The 23,505-nt window shown below is 37.0% G+C and overlaps 1 protein-coding gene across 1 annotated transcript in view; it reads right to left on the reverse strand.

The window, feature by feature from the left end:
• FMN2 (formin 2) overlaps positions 1–23,505 on the reverse strand; it is a 164,804-nt gene that overhangs the window by 117,065 nt on the left and 24,234 nt on the right. The window contains exons 4-5 of the mRNA XM_074580022.1: positions 10,282–10,429; positions 4,201–4,262 (exon numbers count right to left, since the gene is read on the reverse strand). Coding sequence (XP_074436123.1) covers positions 4,201–4,262; positions 10,282–10,429 — 210 coding nt within the window. The remainder of the gene's footprint in view (positions 1–4,200; positions 4,263–10,281; positions 10,430–23,505) is intronic.

Below are 23,505 nucleotides of genomic sequence, written 5' to 3' on the forward strand. Positions count from 1 at the left end.
GACGTTTGGAGTTATGGTGTTTGTCTTCCCAAGTAACCGCTAGGCATGATGGAGCCCTGCTTTCCTGGAGATGGCTGAACACCTGCCTGACGATGCGAAGCAGTGAATGAATTCCTTGTTTTGCTTGGCTTGCGTGGGTGGTTCTTGCTTTACCTATTAAAGTGTCTTTTTCTCAACCCACGATGTTTTTTTCCTCACTTTTAGTCTTCCGATTCTCTCCCCCATCTCAACACAGGGGGAGCAAGCGAGTGGCCGTGTGGTCCTAGTTGCTGACTGGGGTTAAAGCACGACAGTCCTATATTTTCTAAATAGACATTATTCATTTATCCTAAAGGATTTCACAACCTTTTTTCTTGTATTACTAAGTGTCAAAATTGGAACATTTCAAATGTCACTAAGTTAGTACCCTAAGGAGTTATAATAATTTGTAGTTAAAGAAAGAAAAAGTAAGAAAAGAGGTCCCTGCTGAAAAGCTGAGAAAGGGGTTACCAGCAAAGCGTGGTTGTTGGGAATACTCTAATGGGACACTCCAAGAGTCAGACTTATAATGTTTTCAAAGTGGAAAGTATATTCAAACATGGCAAAATGTGTCCTGTAATTTAAGGTTTTTAAGGCTTCCCCGCTGATATTGTTGGAAAGTGCACCAATAGATCACGCAGCATAAATCTGTCTTCAATGCCTGAGAACTGCCAAAATTTTGTCTGGTTGTTACTACCAGCTGAAGTACGTGGTGTTCCAAGAAGGCATATAATTTTGGTTGAGGGATTATTTGTTGGTTTAAATGGGGTGAACTAAACCAAAGTGAACAACTGAGCTGGAAACATTACAGGCGTAAGAATTTTTTGATGACAAGCTTTTCCGCAGTAAATATAGCTAAAATACTCAGTGTAAACTATCTCACAACCAAACTGCTAGAAATTGGAATAGTCTGGCAAAACCTTATCTCCTGAGACAGGATTACAGAGAGCAGCCATCGTCAATGGCATGAAGATGAATTCGTTACATCCGGATGATGACCTTTAAATAAACGTAATGATGGCTTTCTTTTTAAATTTGTGTGATACTCAGAATAGGCACTCATCACAAATGATCAAAAAAGACATTTAAAATATTTTAAAAATAAGACATATAAGAGAACAAGGAATTTAGGTGATTTCCGAACAACTTCAGGTTTTTGGTTCTGTGATGTCCCGCTACTAACCAAAGCCTAGTTTTCATGTACTCATTTAAAAATTGTAAGATGTGTCCTTCCCCCGCCCCTCCCTTTCTGCTAAGACTCTGTTTTTACCTACCACGTAAACAAAATCAAGCAAACCTGAAAACTGAGTTAAAATGTAGGGAAAATTGCAAGGTTACCACAGAAGATCAGGGGTGCAAACAGAAAGGAATTTGACTCTGGCACAAAAGTACAGCTGTCAAACCTAAACATCAGGTTTGAAACCAGAGTTTCTAAATTAGGACATGCATTTTTTCTCCTCTTCCTTCTCTCAAGGATTTAGGACTAACAAAGCTTTCTCTGTTTGTTCTGGGAAGACTAAGCAGACATTGTTGCTCCTCTTTGGCATTTCAAAAACAGGACTTGAAATGTCTGCCAATTTTTCTTATTTTTCCACTGCTTACCAATTCCTGCACTAAAAGCAAGCACACCTCCAGGTCCTCACTTTTTTTATTGCAATTTTTAGAAATTACCTTTTGAACTCAAAAGACCTTGAAACTTAAAAGCTTTAGCAAATTATGCTGCAAAATATGAAGGTTATTTCTAACATTGTAAAGGTAAGGAAATGGAGAGGATATTAAAAAAAGCCCCTTCCAGTAGCAAGGAAGTTTAGAATCCAGGCTCTGTGTGTGTGCTACTTGTGCTTTTAATTTAGAATTATCCTGAATCTTTTAGAGTTAACTGTTTATCATAAGTGAGATAAATTATCAGCATCATGTTACATTTGCGTTTGTTTCTGTGTCAATATAGACCATCTCTAATTATTTTAATAGTATGTGGAAAACGTCTTTTCCGATGGAAGGATGAGGGAAGAAGCCTGTAAGTAGACTTAGTTGATCGGTTTCAAGTTTTACACCAGGGCTCTTTTCCTTTGTCATGTATCAAAAGAAAAGCAAAAAAATCATCTAGTTGGCTAGCTTCAGCCAATGCTCGCTTTCTTCAGAATGAAAACCTATGGACAAGCTAGGCAAACAATAAGAGAGGCTAGATCTCTAACAGAAACATTTCATAGTATTTCATAACTTTAAAAAAGTACAAATAATACCAAGAATAATCTGATTGAAGTAAAGAATTTATCTAGAAACATGATGAAAAAAGTTAGTGTGACCGTTATACTATCTAGATGTTTCTGTAGATTGATATATAGAGATATTGATAGATAAGCAGAATACACTCAACTGTTTGGAACTGTAGAGCAATAGTTTAAACACATGAAAACATTTAATCCACATACAGTTCTTCAAATTAAATAACTTCCACTCTGATTTTCAAAATAAACCAGAACAATGACGACATAATATAGCAAAAGCTTGAGGTGCTTTTCTGCAAGTGACATGATCATACAATCAAAATAGTTATTTCCGCTCTTCATTGATGAATAATAGTACAGAATAGAAGTTGTTCACATTACTGTTATAAAAGATCAACACTGAGCAAGAGGGATGGGGATCTCTTAACAACGCTAGCAAATGCTAGAACATAATAAGCTAGTTTTAAAAATAAGAAAAAAAACCCAACCTGATGTAAGTGTTATTTGTTCAAGCAATCAAACAGTGCTCTAGTGCTGCTGGTTAAGATTCATTCTCATAGCAAAAGAATCAGTTTCTTTTAGGTAAAGCACCTAAGCATTCATGAACCTACTTCCATTAATTACATTTCCAATTAAAAAAAAAAAGTCTTTTTATATAGGTTGTTTCTTGTAATAAATCAAAATCCTAGAGACAGATTAAATACACTCTTTACATATGATACGTTTCTGGAAGTATAGGAAAAAATTCTTTTTCACAATAAATACTAGAAAGCATTGCTACTGAAATATAAAAATAGCATGGGACAAATACATTTTAGTTTAAACTGAAAATATTGCAGTGTAGAATAATTTTATGGTATTATTTTTAATTAATATGCTCTAGTTTTTAAATGTGCTTAACTACGGAGGTAGAAGAATTTAGGTAACTGACCAGAGGAACTCCTATAATGTTGTTTGGCAAGACAAAAAAACATAAAGGTAACATACCTACTCTCCCCACCCATGCTCATAAAATGCTTGATTGAATCTGGATTAAATTTGCAGGTCTAATGATCAGCAGCATGCTTGTTTTCTCCCTCAAAAGCAAACCACTGATCATTTTCACAAATGCTGTTCAATGCAGTGATGCTTGAACCATACAGTTATTAACAAAAAAAACCCAACCCAAGACAAAGAAAACCCACAAAAATAAACCCCATCAAGAAAAAAAAAAAAACAAACACCACCACAACAAAAACCCATCAAAAGCTTTTGGTCACTCCTTGTTCTAAACCAAGATTTAAGGAAACCAGAACTTTGCCTTCCTCTTCATGACTTCCAGAACAATTGAATAGTCTTATTCACTGCTAAGATAATTCTGGCATTTGTGAATGGAGCATTTTCACAGAAAATAAGCAAGTCTTTTGAGGAAATAAAATTCGAAGTTCCTTAACTCCATCAAACTGCACCACATTTAGAGACGACTATAACATATGTTTATAGTGAACAAGCATAACCCAGATTAAGTCGCCACTGTACCAGTATTACATTATCTCCTTTTGAAGTCCAGCATGGCACCCTAAAACTATTCACCTACTACCTATAAGCTTCAGTGGAGAAACAGGGAAAAAAAAATCTCTGCCACAGTTAGTCACATGAACTGTTGTAGATTAGTTAATATAACCAGATCTTTTATTGCTATTCCTTAGTAATACCATCAGACCCCCAGAACCAAGTGTTAACTTCTGAGCAAAGCGAACAATAACATTTTACAAGGATCACTTTAGGCAGGCAGGAACCTTGAATCTCTATACCTAGATACACTATGGAACATATAAGTATTTTGAGATAAAAATTTAGAATCAACACCACACTTTCAAAGATTCAGTACATAAAACTATTGCAAAAATATCTGAAGTACTGCTTTCCCAGTCTTTTTACAAAACAGTAGACAAAACATTTGTTAGAATCTTACCTGAACCTGCTGAACATCTTCTATGCATTGTTTTTCTGTTTCTTGGACAGTAGATCTCAACTCTGAATTTGAAAAGAAGATACAGATTTTAAAATTTCTATATAAAAAAGTTTTCATTGATCTTTTCAACTACATTATGAATTTCATGAAAAAGAGAGTAGACTTAAAAAGAAAACATTGTTAGCTGTCCCACTTTCCAAATTATCCATCTAAAATTAAATGAACAGGTTGTATGCATAACTAAAGCCAGCCTGATCTCAATTTGCAATGTATTTATTATTACTCAACATTAAATGTTATCATCTTAAATGCATAGCATATAAAACTTGAAAGGAGTCCATTTTGATTGTCAAAATTCCCGATTCAAAGAAAAATAGTTACTTATGGCTCTGTTATATACATTCCATAGAAGGTCAAGGAAAAGTTCTTATGCTTGTTCTTCCCATCCAATCTCATTAAGAAGCATTTCTGTCCTTAAGGTCTGCAGATTGTGTCTGTTCACAGAAGGCCAGAAGATTACTGTTGGCAGCTATAGTGTCTTTTTCTTATCCTCCTCTGGCCCTTCTCTGCCCTACCATCAAAATTTGAGATTCCCCACAATAAGACAGATAGTGACACAGATCTAAATACACACTTTAAAAGTGTGCTTGAAAGCAACTGGCCTCACTATTGCAAATACATTTTGAGAAATCTCAATTTCATTCTCGCTTTATTATTCACTGTCTACAGCATCTCAGCCTTACAAACGGATGGTTTGGGACTGTACACTTTTGTGTAAGTGTCCAGTCAGAGCTTCCCAGAACTGGGGACATTCAAGCTAAGGATACAAAATTCTTCACCTTTGTACTGAATTCCACACTCTCCCTTTTGGGCAAAGAAATCTGACTTTTTGAATTTTGACCACATTACTCATTTACATTGAAAAATGAAACAGCAATACTTCATTCTAGTAGTATCTTCTTCAATTATTTCCTACTTTGGAATAACTGATGAGAATCCTAATGAATATCCAAGCATTCCATCACTAATTAATGTCTTTTAATGGAGAAAAAAAATATTTGTCCCAGAATGATGGCTTTAAACCACCAACTATCACTGTGACAATAAAAAATAAAATAGCAGTAGGACTAAGAACTTTTATTTACACATTTTACCTGGAAAATGGGCACCAAAACATAACCCCACCCCCAACTGGATTCCCTTTCTTATTTTAAAACAGGGATAGCTATTCTCTCGACAATACTTGTCTTTGAGATCTCTGTTTTCATAAAAACATTTCAATTTAAACCAAACCTAAGTACAAACAAAATTACATTAAAACCTTGATTGTGCTAATATTTATTTCCGTGAGAGACATGTACTGTACATTCCTTCATTGTTTCTACAGTGCTGTATTTTGATTGCCTGCTGGATAAGAGAAATAACGTATTTTGTGCTGGAAATTACAGAAGCATGTAACAATCCAATACACATTCAGGACCCTCAAGTCTTTAGGTAAGCCATTGCAAACAATAACAAAGACTTATTCTTAATTTATTTATGGAAGAAAAAAAGTCTTGAAGTTAAAGCACTGGGCTTGAATTAAAAGGTCTGGTTTCCATTCTGACCTTAAAGAACCTCTCTGTGCCTCAGTTTCTATCTCAGTTGTCTAGCTTAGATAGGAGATAACTAGAAAAAAGAAAAAAAGAACAAACAAACAAAAAAACCAAACCAAAACACCCCCCACCAGCACACAGTGCAAAGATCTCTAACCAGCTTAGCAGCTACTGTTACTGATGTCTCTTTAACTGGTCATAGCCTTGTACCCAAGACAAGAATAAAAATATTTTTCTTGTACCTGCCCAGAGAACACGTGCATCTCACAGCCTTCTTATATCTTTTAACGGTACCACTACACAGAAGGCAAATCTGTTGCCCATTTGCAGGAAGAGTGAAGCAGTTGTGGTCCAGAACCTCTGGATTCATAATTCCTAGACATTTAGCCTCCTCACAGCTTTCTGGCAATCCCAGCTGTTGGGAGGCGAGACATACAATGGGGAAATTTCATTGCCAGTGGCAGTTATGCTGCAAGGTTACCCCTTGAAAACTAACAATCCTCAATCTTTTTTACTTTTAAAATTGTTTACAAAAACAGCATTTCAAGTCTTATCTAACAGAATTGTTCCCAGTCACAAGAAGCTGGATGAGGACAGGCTGTCATTAACAGGAAATAACTCACCTCTCACTTTGACGTGTTTTTACTATGGGTAAATCATGCCTTGTTGATGACTTTCAGAATCCATTTACCAAAGAAAATTCAGGGTGCTACTAATTAATTGGACAGTCACTCCTCATTGCAACCAAAAGAACCCCACCAAAACCAGTGAATTCTTATTTCCTGGTGAAAGATATTAATATCTCTTTCAAAGGAAGGGAAGAGTATTAACATTTTTAAACTAAAGAATTGTGAGATTTGTTTTACGAATTATCTGGAAGAGAACTTTTTTGGGTAACCCTACCTCGATTGAATTGCAAAACCAGGAAAACTTCACTAGTACTTGGGCACTGGTGATCTCCCCAGGGCCTGTGTACATCATTTTAGATTCCTGTATGGTTGAAAGAAACTTTAATTTGATCTTTGCTCACAACAGGTTTTATTCTTTGCTAATGTTCTTGTACTAGACAGGACATGTAAACACACAACTTAGAGTAATGTTTCCTGTTATGCATTTTGTCACAAACTACCTACCTTACTCAAAAGTTCTTAAAAAAAAAATAAGAACAGGCTGCTCCTACATATTTGTCAATATTTAACAATTTGACAGAATTGTCTAGCTTTTTTTTTACGGCGCTCAAGTTTTCTTCTAGAAAGGGTTCTAAATATAAGTTTAGTTCAGGGTGACTTGCAGTTAATTTTAAGGTTAGTTTGCCAAAATTCACCAAATACAATCTATATGCACAAACAGGGGTTTATGTTTAAGCAAAACTAAGAAAAAGCCCACTAAAACCAAACACCACCACAAAAAAAAAGAGAAGGTGTTAAGGAAAGGAAAAATGTGCTATATAATACTATAGGACAAATGAAACCTTTCCTTTAACCCAAGAGAAACTCCCCCCCTCCTCATTTTTCATATAAAAAAAGGAAATAAGTGTCCGGACAAACCTGGTTTTGTTAAAGGGACTAACTTAGATTTCGGGGGGTAAACCCACACAGAGATTTAGTGTGTTGGGACTGTCATTTTGCACAAAAAGTCGTATAATCTTTGAGTCTCTGCCCAGGTTGTTAGGACAGTCACATGGAAACAGGATGATTGGGCTCTAGTGCCTGCACGCTTGCCTTTTCCTTTATGTTAAGTGAAATACTGTCATCAAGCAAAGCATTAAAACAGTGAAATTTCAAATACCCTGTGGTGTTCAGATTCAGGCAATGTGCTGGGGTATGAGAGTGCTAGAGTCAAATACCATAAGAAGTGACAGAAACAGATTTTGGGTATTCAGATCGAAAATTAGTGGCATATACATTGATCTTATTGGTGATATTAACTCATTTTGTCCAAAAACTTTTCTGAATCCAGAACTTAAAATGTTTTTGGCATAAGTACTGCTGACTTGAACCCAAATTCATATTAGGTATTTCCAAACTTCAGTTTTTTTAATAAATAGCCAACCTAAAAAAAACCCCAAAAACCAAAACCAACACTCCACATCACACAGAGCACACAGCAAAACTATTTAATATATACTATATTAAACAAATTATAAAGTACTTTGCTAATTTAGGAACAGATTACCTAAGACCTTGCAGAATTTCTTCTCATCTTATTTAAAACTTGAAGGCCTAGTATTGTCCTCATGCTAACATATGTAATGTGCAATAAAAATAAAGACACTACATATAAAAATAGCCTGCTACATTCTTCCCCAGATCAATACTTTTGTCTCAAATGGACGTTTTACTTTATCAATAATTGTCTCTAATGTTAATATTGTATCTCTTTAATCCATACAACAATAATTATATACAATGCAAAATACAGCTAGTCTATACACAGTAATTTAAACCCTTTAAAAAATGCTTGCCCCCTCCACCTTTCAAAGGTGCGTATACATAACATAGTTAAAAATCTTGGGGAAGGTGTTTATCCTTCAGGCTTCACATGAAACATCACTCACCTCCAGGTTATTTTACATGGCAAGCATGCAAACAATCAAATGAAAAGTTAAATTATTTATCTACCTGAATTGTATTCAGAACAATTATAATTTTTCCTTTCCCTCCATGCCCTACACTGCAAATTCACACAAAAACCCAAAATTGCAGTAAAATTTTTAAGTGTCAGAACCTCAAATAAATTTTGAGAACTGTTTATATTCCATTTAGAAATAGTCACAATACATAATTTTCCATTTTACTTCTATTTTCTTAATATTTTTGCAGGTTTTGCGAGGGCAGTGGTTGAGATAAGGAACAGATAAGTAGTGTACACATTACATCCATGTACTAGGTATAAATAGAACAATGTAGGATGGAAACAAACCATGTATAAAATGAATACATTTAAAAATTCCTAGTATTATCTATCCTCTTGGTAGAAATATCCTTCCAAATGGTAAAAATATTTACATTTCAAAATATTTTATGTAATCAATGTTCTTCTAGATTTTAGAGCAACAGAACTGTTGTTAACTTGCTCCAGCCTCTGCCAGGATAAAACCTCAAAGTAAAAAAATAAAACATTCACCCTTTTGTTTTGCCAGTGCAGAGTATGTTCATAAATACTCTGATCACACGCCCATTAGCTAAGTCTCCAAGTCAAGAAACACAACCTGTCCTCTCAGAGTACACGTTAATGAATTCTACTACCATATATGACTGCACTTTCACCAAATACAGCATAAAATAGTAGACCGCTAATCAAAAACTGGACTAGCCCAACAGTCCAGTACTGTACCATTCCACACTCATCAATGAATTGCATCAGCGAGATGGATGCAAAAACATTTCCTTGACCACTAATAGAGCTGCTTCGGTAAAACCCACAGCATAAACAGAATAATATAGCAGTACTGCATTTTTGTTGGCATCACTTATTTCGCTTGTGAACACTGGAATAAGTGATACCAGTAAAAGTGAAACGTTGCCATGATAAATGGTGTCCATGCAAGGAATACTGTGCTCGTGTTCCAGAGGAAGTGGTAGAGAAGTCCCAAAGAGAAGCAAACCTGAAATTAACTCCACCCAAAGCCTACAAGCAATACAAAGAGATCTGTTGAAATAACGAGTTAATTCTTCAAATCTGAGCAATGAAAAAAAGGAGTAGTAGGAAATGGAAAATTCGAGAATATCCAGTGGCTCTCCATGGAGATCACGGGGAAGAACGCAGCCTAAAAGTGTGAGAGCCATTAAATACTAACTAATGCAAAGCTAAGCCTCCAAGAAACTGTGGTATTTGCCCACCAACACTCCTAACAGAAAACAGGTTTGAAATTCTCTTCTAAATTTCTTTATCAGCTACAAGAAGTTTTACTTTGTTTTGGTTTAATTCTCCGCTTAAACAAAGCTTTTAATGAGTATGCAGAAGATTTCAGAAATGCAGCTGGGAGAGTAACCCTACAAGTTCTAAAATAAACTGACTTTGTAAACAAGACCTCAATTTATTTTTCAGGTACACTTTTCCTACATCTCTGTCAGCAGGGGACTGCTGAATCCACAAAGGAATACCTTACACTACTCTAATAACTTTCAGTATACCAACAGTGGACGTCTGAAGTTTTCCAGATTTTTAAGAACAGAAATGTACCCATATTTCATAGCTCTGAAGGTATGTAAACTGGAAAAGAACAAAGGTCACAACACCTGGTAAAATCCATTAGTCAGCAGATGCCAGATGCACATCTTGGTTGCTAACAGAAAGCATGCATTTTTGCTGAATATTGTTGATTAAATTCATACTAGCTAGCATTATTTCTGGTGCTAATCCAAGATCTAACAAATGCCTGATTTTGAAGAAGTTACTATCTTAAGTTTATAACTTGGATTCTAAAAGACAGCAGCTCTCCCCCATGCCATACATATATCTTGTCTGTGTCCAAGTACTATACCTTCTTCCGTAAGTTTGAGTCTTTGTTCTTCATCTGGAGGTTTGGGTGGGGGCCATGCAGATGGAATTCTCCTTGGAAAGCTTCCTTCAATGTAATCTGATGAATGTGTGGGTTGGCTAACTGCAGCCCAAGTATAAAGCTGGTCTTGCTGTGGTTATTAAAAAAAAAAAAAGTTGAGAAGTTCATATAGAAAAACAAGCTTAAAATATCAAAGCCTTTGTTTCCAACACAAATAGCTCGATATCCACCCCTATAGCAAGGCAGACTTGTTTTTATACTCTTCATCTCCTGACAAAGACGTAAAATAAGTCTATATTAAAATAATTTAATGTTTCAGTTCTGGAATTACCTCTATTAACATCAGAAAATCTACTTTTTTAGTTATCTACAACACAATAAGATGCTAGAATACAGTTCAGCACTTCTTTTGAGCATGAGGAACTCTTTGCCGCCACTTTCCTTAGAGAGATAACAGGCTCTGTCCATCATGACTGTACTTCTTTACATATGGCTAGATTATAGGCTAGAGAAAAATATTTCAGTCCACACTCTATGTAATCTTTTTACACCAAATGCATAAGCAAGGAAAAGAAGCAGGATTATTTCAGTATAAATTAAACTGAGATACTTATTCTTTGCAACCTTGTTTTTGTCATTTATATTTCCATATTTCTAGAAAGGCAGCTTAAAAGGTGGGTTTGCTTTTAAAATAAAATTACAAAAAAAACCCAACAGCTAAAAGCGTTCTCAATCCTCTGAGCTCAAATCAGATTATATCCTTATTACTCAATAGCTTTGAGCTTGATTCACTTATTAAAAGTAGGAGACATCCAGACTGTCTGATGACAACTAGGGCAAACTTACGCTTTAAGCCAACAGAAAGATTTTAGCTGACCACGATTCAAGTAACTGTTCTTGTGACTCCCAGTATTCATCAACATGCACACCTTGTGATCAAATATTTATAATACTGTAAACTTCATAGAGATCAATCACAGCAACTGTGTGAGTTTCCTAGTAAGTGATTTGGAAATATGCAAATACTGCAGTACAAAACTGCCAAAAAAAAATTATCAGGTCACAGGATGAAAATACAATCATATCACACAGTAATATCTTCTTCCAAGGATCATGTTCATTAAACTTCATTCATGCTATTGCCTGAGTAAAGTGTTGGCAATAGATATTTCTCCTGATGCTTCTTTAATTTTTAGATTAAAACTTACAGATACTAAACATTGAAGAGACCTGCAGGGGAAAGAACAAAATAATTTAACACTGGGTTTTGGGATAATCACTACTCTGTGTGACTAAGTTCTACTTGCCTAAAAATAAGTTGTGGTAAGAGTGATAATATTCTGTTGAGAGCAACTTACTTAGAAAAGACAAATGCTCGTTATAAAGCAGAGTTTTGGATTAGAGAGGGTGCCTTATACAGTCAGGGTCATTCATTTTTCCAGCATGAAAAATACGGCAAAAATCCAGCCACATACACACATCTTAGATAAATATAAAAATAAACGGATAAAAAGCTTAATACAAAATCACATCAGGTTCTTCACATAGCCCTGAACTCTATGTTCCTTGGAAAGTCTATCCTTTTCCCATTACTATGCTACTGCATTTGAACATCCAAACGGGTTTAATTAATGCAGTTCTTTCAGTAACTTAGCAATTTTCCCTTTGTCTAGTTCCAGCTTTTTAGAGAATATGTACTTTTGGGTTTCTGCCTAATACCCAGTACTGTACCTACTGCGTAAAGAAAAAGAAAAGGCGCTGGACTTTGCTATTTGTCTTGTTTCTGCACTATCCAAATCTCAAAAACACAGAGGAAAATAAGATTCAAAAAAGTAATCGAGGCAAACCAGAACCAAATTTTTTTGTCCACTCTACCACCTTACACAGTCCAGGGAACACAGGGAAGAACAAGTTTTACTAACATTTAGCTGGGTTAGCACAGTCGACTTTCAGTGGGATTACATGCAGGGTTATAGGGCAATAAACCAGAGGACAACAGACTATAGATAATACTGACATAGCATGAATGAGGAAGACAAACAGTTAAACTGTTCCTGGACATGGTATTTCACCATGCCTGTTCTTGAAAGATACAGTCCAATAATTTAACAACAAATTTTTGAAGAATGATTGGTCTACATGAATTAAGATGTAGTAGAAGAACCATGGTATGTCTCAGAATTATTGTACAGATGGGATACATTATGAGGGTAATAAAATATGAAGTACCTATGTTCTTACTGATAGCGTTTACAGCATATAAACTATGAACAGTTATAAATTAAGACATCACACAACTCCATAACTGACTCCTAACCCAACATGGGGGATTTGTTTGTGACTATGAAAGACAGTATTTTTTGGTTTGTGTTGTTTTTTGTTTTGGGATTCTTTTCATTCACTATTCAACATAGAGAAGTATGATGGAATAGACTCATCTTGTAATAGAAATTTACAGAGGTAAATATAAACTTGCAAAAATGCCTTGCAGGGACATGCACTACAATCAAAACATATCTGCATTCAACACACAAACAAAGTATTTAACAGCAGTTACCTTCAAATTACTTGCAAACTTATAATTTAAAATATGAAAACCTCTTATGACAGAAAAGTAGTCTCGAGGTCTGGACTTCAAGTTGATAGTCCATAAACTACACTTAAAATGGGAAAAGATTAACCCTGCCCACTTTTGTGCCCTTCAGAAGAGATGAATCATTTGTATGCCCTAATACCTACTCACTCAAGATACTGTCCAAAATCTAATCCTTTTTACGTTTTCTCTTTAGCTCCTCATCAGTTAATACACTAACCCATCTCATTTCTCCTTTTCCAAATCTGATCATGCCTTTAATTTTTGTAATTATTAGAACATTTTGAAGAAAAATATATGCAGCCAATTCTATGGTGTTAAAGTACTATTCAAGCAAAAGAAACAGAATAATAATAAAAAAAAAACCCAGATTTGCTTTTATCATTAATTGTAATACAAGAATCGCCAAACCTAGAGTTTCAGTTTATTCTCCTTTAATCTTTTCATTTCAGAGACAATTTTTACTAGATATCATTTTAAGTACAGCCAGTGAATACTCTTACCGTGATCAAGCTTTGAATACATCTGGAATTTCCACTTCATCTTGCTCAGAATCCACTATTTAGTTAAAGCACTTCTTTTTTGGGAAAAAATTACACATATATATCCTTGTAAGGGATGATCCCAGTCTTATTTATTCAGACTTATTTCGGGGTGGACATTGAAAGCTTAAAGCTGTCTGAGTCCAGTGCACTAAACATGATGTCAAGAAGAGTTCTCATTTCCACACATCCTTACACAGCACTTTCCACTGCTTCCTAAAACTGCAGAGCATTCGCACATGGGCGAGGCAAAGTGCCTGCAGGATCTGATGGTACCTAATCAATACACATTTTACCACTTATAGATGCTAGTGTTTAGAATAGAGTCACAGAGAATCAGGTCTGTAGTTTAACTCTCTCTCTTCCCAGCCAGCTCTCAGTAGACATAAAGAATGGCTTTTTGTATCAAATTTTCATTCTCAAGTACCACAGTGTTACATTTCAGGTACACAATATATTAAATATTAATTATGTTCCTTCACTGCTTAAGCTAAAGATAGGCTTTCCTCCTAGTCTTTAAGGATGGAAGCTAATGCTGTAAGCTACCGAAATCAAGGACCCCTAGCAAATGCCATATAGAAAGAGGCTGGTGGATGCAGAACTAGGGCCATGAGCTAGACCTGCAGCCAGCATCAGAAGGCATACTGGTGGACTGAGCTTTCAGAAAAGGGGTCACACATTTTTCACACAGAGAGAACAGGTTTTTTCCCTGGGCCACAGACTGAATTAGAGATTAGTTAGTATATCCGCCACTGTAGGAATACAATGTGCAACCTTGAACCTATGGTCTTGGCAACTGTATTACATCTGGAAATATGCAGTTAATATGGCCTTCTGTTCAACGCCACTTCGGTTTTTAATTGACGGTTTATCTGCTTTCAGTTCAAAGGATAAAGATAGCCATTGTGAGAAATACTTAGAAGAGGTACAAGAGATGGAGTTGAAACACTAGTAAATGTATACACATCTGTCCAAACTGGTTGCAAAAGCATGAATTAGCAATTAGGAAAAAATCCAACAAGAAGTATTTTGACAGTTTTCAAGGAAAAAAAACCCAAACAAACCACACACAGTCAGATCACATGTGCTGAGATGGGAAAGGTGAGGCACTGCAGAAGCACACTACTATCAGGAGTAGCCTCTGCTCTCCAGCTCAGCACAGCAGCAGATGGGGGAAGCACATAAGTGCTGAGAAACCTGAAGGTGCACAAGTCCATGGGACCTGATGAGATTCATCCGCGGGTCCTGAGGGAACTGGCAGAGGAAGTTGCCAAGCCACTATACATCATACTTGAGAAGCTGTGGCAGTCTGGTGAAGTTCCCACTGACTGGAAAAGGGGAAACACAACACCCATTTTTAAAAAGGGAAAAAAAGGAAGATCCAGGGAACTACAGGCCGGTCAGTCTCACCTCTGTGTCCAGCAAGATCATGGAGCAGATCCTTCCTAGAAACTCTGCTAAGGCATATGGAATATAAGGTGATCAGTGTCAGCCAACATGGCTTCATTAAGGGCAAATCGTGCCTGACAAATTTGGTGGCCTTCTACGGCAGGATTACAGTGTTGGTGGATAACAGAAGACCAACTGACATCATCTACCTGGACTTGCGTGCAAAGCATTTGACACTGCCCCGCACAACATCCTTGTCTCAAAATTGGAGAGACATGTATTTGACCGACTGACCACTCAGTGGATAAGGAACTGGCTGGACAGTTGCACCCAAAAAGTTATGGTCAACTGCTACATGTCCAAGTGGCAAGCAGTGATGAGTGGCATTCCTCAGGGGTCAGTACTGGGATAGTGCTGTTTAACACCTTTGTTGGTGACATGGACAGTGGGATTGAGTGCACCCTCAGCAAATTTGCTGGTGACACCAAGATGTGTGCAGCAATCAACATGCTGGAGGGAAGGGATGCCATCCAGAGGGACCTGGACAGGCTTGAGAGATGGGCCTGTGCAAACCTCATGAGGTTCAACAAGACCAAGTGCAAGGTCCTGCACGTGGGTTGGGGCAATCCCATGCACAAATACAGGCTGGGAGAATGGACTGAGAGCAGCCCTGAGGAGAAGGACTTGGGGGTGCTGGCAGATGAGAAGGTCAACATGAGCCAGCAATGTCTGCTCAGAGCCCAGAAAGCCAACTGCATCCTGGGCTGCATCAAAAGAAACCTGGCCAGCTGATCAAGGGAGGTGACTCTCTCCCTCTACTCCGCTCTCATGGGACTCCACCTGGAATACTGCATCCAGCTCTGGGGCCCCTAACATAAGAAGGGCATGGACCTGTTGGAGCGGGTCCAGACGAGGACCACAAAGATGATAAGGAGGCTGGGGCACCTCTCCTATGAAGAGAGGCTGAGAGAGTTAGGATTGTTCAGCCTGGAGAAGAGAAGACTCTGGGGACACCTTATAGCAGCCTTTGAGTACCTAAAGGGGGCCTACAAGAAAGCTGGAGAGGGATGTTTTACAAGGGCATGTAGTGATAGGATGAGGGGTAAAGGACTGGAAGAGGGTAGATTTAGATTGGATATCAGGAAGAAGTGGGTTGTGAGACACTGGAACAGGTTCCCCAGAGAAGGTGTGGATGCCCCATCCCTGGAGGTGCTCAAGGACAGGCTGGATGGGGCTTTGACCAACCTGGTCTAGTGGAGGGTGTCCCTGCCCATGGCAGGGGATTTGGAACTAGATGATCTTTAAGGTCCCCTCCAACTCTAACCATTCTATGATTAGCAGTACCTCTAAACTTTCTTACACTAGAGTGAAGTGGTACTTGCTTCCCTGATGACTCCTGTGTTAAGTCATGATGGAATCAGGCCTTATCTTGCCTTATCCTTATCAGGCCTTATCCAATTGTAAACTTGAACAATTTTTCACTAGAACCCCAAACATTCAAAGTTATCCTGAAGAGAAGACGACAGAAGGGTTGACATGTCTGCAGACAGGTAGCAATGGGCCAGGAGTAATCACAGAGTGGTAGTTACAAGAAGGTTCCTACTCATCAAATTGGTCTGGACATGGATAGCCTTCCAATGAGAAGATCTGGAGGAGTGGGGAGAGGAGAAAGTATAACCGCATTTAACATGAAACTAGATAAACTTATAGAGGAATTACATTTTATGGTATTTGGGATAAGTAGGGGCCAGACTCCATGACTCGGGAGGTGTTTTCCAGGCTAAGGGGTCAAAAGAGCTTGTTCCATGTTTGACTGCTTGTCACTGTCTCAAGTGCATGGAAGGAATTTTTTTTTTCCATTCAGGAAGTTTAATCATTTTCATATACTAAGTATACACCTCTAAAGTGAAAGAAAGCCAACTGCATGTTGCCACTGCATATAAATGCATATAAATAGTTAATTGGACATGCAAGCTTTTAGTTCAAGAAATTAGAGCCAGACTACCTCAAAATGCTCTCATCAGCTGGAGACTGCTTTATTTTAAGCAGCTTTTAAAATAAAGAAATCAATACTATCAAGAATGGGGAAAGTGGTTTACTTTTTGAGGAGAGGTTCAGTAACAAACTGGCAGAACCAGAGCAGTGATTAAATGTGGCTCTCAGCTTGTACTACCTTTGGCTGTACTAGTGAGCACAGATGCCTTTCAAGGCTGAAAACCAGCAAGTTAGTCGTAATACTGTAATATATGGCTGAAGCAGCCCTTTATCCTCATGAACTAAATTTGATGCATGAGCATTTTACTGAAGTGATTTTTTTTCTTTTCAGAAGACTGATATGCCTCAGTGATTCCTTTAAAAACACAAGTGTCAAAAAAACATGAAACATTTCTTTCCTATGAAATTACTTCCACTTCCTCAACAAAACAGAACAAACTTGCTTGATCACATCAAACTGCTCAGGATTCAACATTGTATTCTGGGGATATCAGAGGCCAACAGAGCCAATAGCCCATGGGGAAAGGAAACCAGGAAACTAATTTTCAGATTTCCACATCTATTCTCATTCAGTTCCAGAGTTATTTTCTTTGTCTTTTCATTCCCCACTAACTCCTACTTTTAATATAGCTTACTAAGTTAAAACAGTGAGCTTACAACAAACTTTCCTTGGAAGAGGAAACAGTGGCTAGCCTTTTATGAAACAGAAGAACCTCAAGATCTAGCCTCTTTATACAACTAACTTGAACTCCCACTTGGAAGACCACATCCCAGGACCACTAGGTTATCAGCTGTTACTAAGACCACCTGACACTGCATCCCTTCTCATTCACTCTCTACAGAAATTCTAAGCCAAGGCAAGAAGGTTCTCCATCAGGAGTTGTTTCCACTGACACTGGCCTGCAATAAGTTTGGATTCTGAAGAATTCAAAGTTTCCAAAGAAATCTATTTAATTAGAAAATTCCTTTCACCTCTATTCCATTTGAAAAGGTGATCATTACTGCTGTAAAATCTTCTTCTTGAAAACACAGAGACATGCAATACATACAAATTCAACTCTCACTGTATTCTCAATTCCAAACTAGAAAAAAAGACATTGTGTTATGACTGCCATTCTTAAAAAAGAGAACAGAAGGCAATGAAAGTGTACAGAAAGTCACAAAATAAAAGATCTCTTCAGGTTACAGGGTGACCACTGCCTTCACTTTGTGCACAATGATTCTGAAAATTTTAAACAGGTGGTATAAACTTAATACCCAGTATGTGCCTCTTGAAGCAGTACTTCAGAATATCAAGCAGGTAAGCAATGTTCTCTACAAAAAGAAGCATGAAAACCTAGCAATATCCTACATATAAAATATCTCAGTTGAACATGTATACAGCAGCATCACCACAAGTAATCGGAAAGGAGAAAGAAAAAGAAAAAGAAAAAAGAAAGAGAGAAGGCTAGAAGACTGCAGAGCCAGATGTAACAACTACAAAATAAATATGCAACTAAAATAATTTTTAAAAGGAAGCAAGGAAACAGCATAATAGGAATACTTCAGCCCAGTGATCATCCAATTGTTTCCATTTTACTACTCTCAGGAATATGCAGAGCTGCCCACCACAAAAGATAAAGTGTCACAAAGTATGACTAGGCAACGGAAAAGGAAGAGGAGACATGAGGGCTTTGATTTAGCCAAACTCAACTGCCATGGCAACCTACATGACAAACAAAGATTAAGACAGCAGATGAACAATCTGTTTTCTCTGCTCTAGTCCATAATTTTCCCTTGTTAACTTTTAAAGTCTCATTTGCTACTGACCCCCAATATACCGCCATGACAAATTTCATAAGATGGGCGTACATTCAGTCTTACACATTTTATTCCTGAGCATTGAAAATCTTCTTGAAGAAATGCTGCATTGTTGCCAGCTTCATGCTGCTGCTGGAACAGAAGTTCTCCTAGCTGAAGTAAAGTCTTGGGAAAGTTGCTCTTTGGAAACTGATCACTGGTATTTTGGCTCTCTGATTTCTGAGAAAGGAGTCTGTCTGCAATCTGTTTAACTACTAATTTTCAGACTGGCATAAACAGTGCAAATAAGTTAAAATTAAGCAAAGTCTTTGTGTCACTAACTCCTTTTCCAGCTGACCTGCAGAGTCCCACCATCTGCTACTACTCATCAGAAAGCAAGCAGTGTCTTCATTTCCTTAAAATGCATTTGCATCACCACAGGTGTCCAGGAGATAACAGGAAAACAGCCATTTTTATAGCATTTTCCATTTATGCTGTCTGGCGCTCTGCTTCCTTGTGGAAGTGTTACTTCGTAAATGGATGACAATCTAGTCAGACATCATAACTACAAATCACACATCAGGCAGTCCCTATTCCAAACTGTCAGACATGCCTGTGTATAAAATCACATCATAACACAGTAAAGAAAGACACCCTCCAGAAGATGTCCGCTTAGCTCTTTCATTATAGAATACGCTGAAATAATTTATAAATCAAGAAGGTATTAACAGCAGTACTCAAGCATTCAGTAAAAGCACTGAAAAAAGACGTAAAGAGAGCTAGCCCAATCAAAATGACACCAGAAATAAAGATGAAAGCTTAGCATGCAGTTCAGACGCATATGGAAGAACATATTGCTGGTTAGTGACACATTAAAAAAGTAGTTGTTGGACCCTTCAGTATGCAGTAGAGATTAAGTTCCCCAAAGAAGGAGTATAGTATGGATACAAAGGTATGCTCAGTTTTCTTCTCAAAAGCACTTGCAAAATGATAATAGAAAGCCTCTATCACAAGTTTTCACTGAGAATGTGTTTTCAATGTAATGTTCAGAAACAATACACAAAACTACTTGGAAAGCTTATCAGAAAAAAAGCAGAAATCTGCTATGAAAGGAAAAAACCACCCATCACTCAAGACTGCACATTACAAACTGGAAAAGCCTAAAGAGGAAGTCATAATCAGGGAATAGACATTGACAATGTTTAGTAAATGCAACTACTGGATAAAATGCAAACACTACGTACAGTCAGTATTTCTTAATAGCCCAGTGAAGCTAAATAAAGTTGCCTTGCATTAATAGGAAAATGCCAGCTTGTTCTACTGGTGTATGAACAGTTTAAATTATAATGCAAGTGTGTATAATTTACACACACTACTGATGGCTCTCCAAAGACAGCTATCTCCTAGTTCCTGTGATACATCATTAATAGAGGAGCTAAGCAGATGATGAGATCTCTACTTGTTGAAAATTGTGATCCTCCAACCAGTAGTTGCAAAACTTGCCTGTGGTTACATACTTGCCAAAGATGCACTGTTTAGCCAGCTCGGCCTTCTGTTTATTTTACTCTAATAGGATAATATATTGAGGTAACACACTAAAAAGCTTAGGACTATACCTGCACTACAGAAATACAATTATTTATTAACACTACATATTTAATAACACGAGACAATCATTTGGGACTGACAGAGTTTTTCACAAAGCATTAGTTTCTTACATATCATTCAGTCAGAGGATATTTTATTTTAATCTGAAACTTTAGAAACTTTCTTGAACACAACTGTTAAAAATCTATCTTTCTATAAATTGTGCATTTACTTCCTTGGCCAATTTTTTTTTAAAAATCATTTTTAAACCCTCTTTTTTTTCTTTTATAAAATACTAGCAGAAGAATGAAAGGCTGTAAAGATAGCCTCACAAGTAAGAAGTCATGACATCCATGAGGCAATAACTAGCAGCCTCTCCAGGAGACAGGAAACTAGCAAAAAGGGCATCATATTTTTAGACAGAGAATCTGCCATTGTACATTTACTTGCTCTTTAAGATACTCTTTATGTTATTAGATGAGTAGGTAGGAAGAGCTATAGCAAAAGCTTCCATTGCTTCTCAACAGAAAACATCTTAAAAAACCCAACTCTGTCTATTTCTGTTACTTTTAAAGCTGTGTTCAACTTTAATTTTTCAGACTAATCTTTTATTCTGGGCATCTGCCACAATCTGTTTCGAAAGAAATAACTGATAAAACGGGCCAAGATAGAACATGAAAATTTTCTCCTAAATTCTTAAAACAGTTTTTAAGTTTCTATCCTTTGGTCTATGATTTGAAATTTGACAAAAAGGTCAGAGATACTTCAGGAGCATGCCGTTTCCAATCATTATTAAAATTTGTCAAAAATCTGACCAAGTTATAAGCCTCTGAAAACTGGACACCATCTTCAGGATACTTGTGATGACAGCTGCTAGTTCTCTGAAGATTTATGCTTTCATTGGATATTTTTTTGGTCCTTCATGTTTGCCATATACTAACAAAGGAGTAAGCATCATGTCCACGAAGTGTAACCTACACCAGAAATACGAGTGCTAAGAATTTAATTTAAACTGGCTCCCAGCAGCCATTACAGTACTAGCCCAAGAAACCACGAGCTGTGAAATTTGTCTGTATTCTTAATGCATCGCCTAATTGCAGACAGAGAGCGTGGAAGAGCAAGAAATAGTATAGAATGAGAACAGCAAATGACTTTGTGTACAATTATTTAATGGGGTGAGGCAGAGACCCGCATCAAGCCTGGAATATCTTGGAAGAAAGAAAAAAGCAGATATCTTTTGTGTTCCTAAGAGACGCAAGATTTGGATACACAGTTATAAGACAGGGAGAACTAGAAGTGACCACCGGGCATGAGTAATAAAGAAGACAAGAATATAATCAGAGTGTGCAATTGCAAACATTTCAAGACAGCAGAGAGTTCAGCATTAGCTATGTTAAATTAGATTCACTGGAGGACATCCAGAAAAGGAGATCAGAGTGAGAGAATAGGACTTTTAAATAATCTGTTTATATTCATCTCAAGCCATGAGCAATAGATCAGAGAGTGAACAAAACTTACTGAATTATTTTCATAAACTGTAACCTAACATCTTCAAAAAACAAAGTCTGTGGGACCACACTTAAGCAAAAGGGGAATCATGGATTTTATTCAGCCTGAAAAAATGTTAAGTTAAAGCTCAGAAATACATGGAATCAGTCACAAAAGGAGAAAAGCAGGGATTCAAGGAAGGATTTAAGTGGAAAAAAAGTTGGCAATTCTGCAAAAAAACATGCTAAAGGAGTGACCTAAGAGACTTTATAAGAACCAGACTAAGAGAAAAATCAAAACAGCCAAGTAAGTAACATTAAGAAACAAGCAAGCACCAGAGCTTCATGTAGCAGGGAGGAAGGACAACGAGGCGGCAGACAAACCTGCCTGGGACCAGGACAGGGTTACAGGAGCTTTGTTGATGGCAGTTTCAGCTGAGTGAAAAGGACACCAGCCAAACTGGAGGCAATCCAGGTTGGAACTGGAGGCACATCTGATGAACTCAGAGATGAAGGAAGAATATGGGACTGGCTGCGCTCCCAATTTTGGAATACGGTGAAAGATGATGTATCTCCTAATTCTAGATGGGTGAAATTTAAGTATTACTTAAGGCTAGTCTAATTCCTCTGTCTTTGAAATCAATGGTTAGATCAACATTAAATACTGCTGTAATGAATTAAAAGCAAACAAACAAAAAAGAAAAACAAAATAAGGAAAAAGCAAAGTACAAACATGGAGAGAGATGCAAGAGGGGACAGGAGTCACAGATCTTACCTGTCCTTTTTTAAGTAATATACAGCATCGACGTAAGTTTTTCATGCTTTCAATTGTTACTTGTTTCATTTCCTTACATAACTATTAGCATTTATTTTCTGTAAGATATTTCATTCACTCACTCTAAAAAGCAAAATCAGCTAAGGAGAAGCCAAATTTTTAAGTTCTTAGCCATTAGAACGTATACTGCAAGTTCTAAACATTTTCACCCTTGTAGGGCATGTAAATGAATAAACAGGTAGATGTTCCTGTACTGTGATCACCGAGCCCTGAAGCAGAAACATATTCCCAAATTCAATAGCAGCAGCTCTCAACAATGTGGCATGTGAAATTCAGTTGTTGAGATCCTAGTGCTCAAGACAGATATACGCTCCTTTGAAGTAGGACGCGCTACTAGTTGCATACATATACACAGTGCTTCACACCATTTCTGGCATTGTTTTACAGGAGCACGATCTATTTAGGGGACTTACATAGAAAAATAGTAACGGAGCATTTGTGGCTTACTGGTAGTCCAATTCAAATTAAGATTGCTGCTAAACCAGCAACATCTTAAATTGCTGACCTTGACACACTGTTCACATGGCACTAGGCTAGGCTACTGTTTCTTTTTAAAAAGTCCATCCTGTTGGATGCTGTCAATGAAAGATAACTAGAGTAATTCTCTTACTCAGAGAAAGCATGGTATACCAGTTAACGAAAGAGCCTTTTTTGCTTCATTCCAAACTTTTAATTTGATAAAATCTCTTTATAAGCGAGCACAAATTTTTTTAAAAAGAACATTGTATTCAATACTCTAAAGAAGAGATTAGCTGAATATATGGTAAAAGCAGAACTGAAAACATTGCCAGACTGTTTTAAACAACCTGAAAAATAAACACATCTTTTCCAGTAACTTTATTGAGTATATTAACCATAAACTCTTTCAGATGGTGTGTGATTTTAAGATGTCGGAATAACCTCAGTTTTACAGTCACACTCCATTTTTCAATTAATTTCAAAAAGCAGTTAGAAAATGTTTTAAACATTGGGGTTTTTTAAAAAAAAAAACCAACCAAA

The sequence above is a fragment of the Larus michahellis genome, chromosome 3, assembly GCF_964199755.1.
Source record: "Larus michahellis chromosome 3, bLarMic1.1, whole genome shotgun sequence".
NCBI classification, from domain to species: domain Eukaryota; kingdom Metazoa; phylum Chordata; class Aves; order Charadriiformes; family Laridae; genus Larus; species Larus michahellis.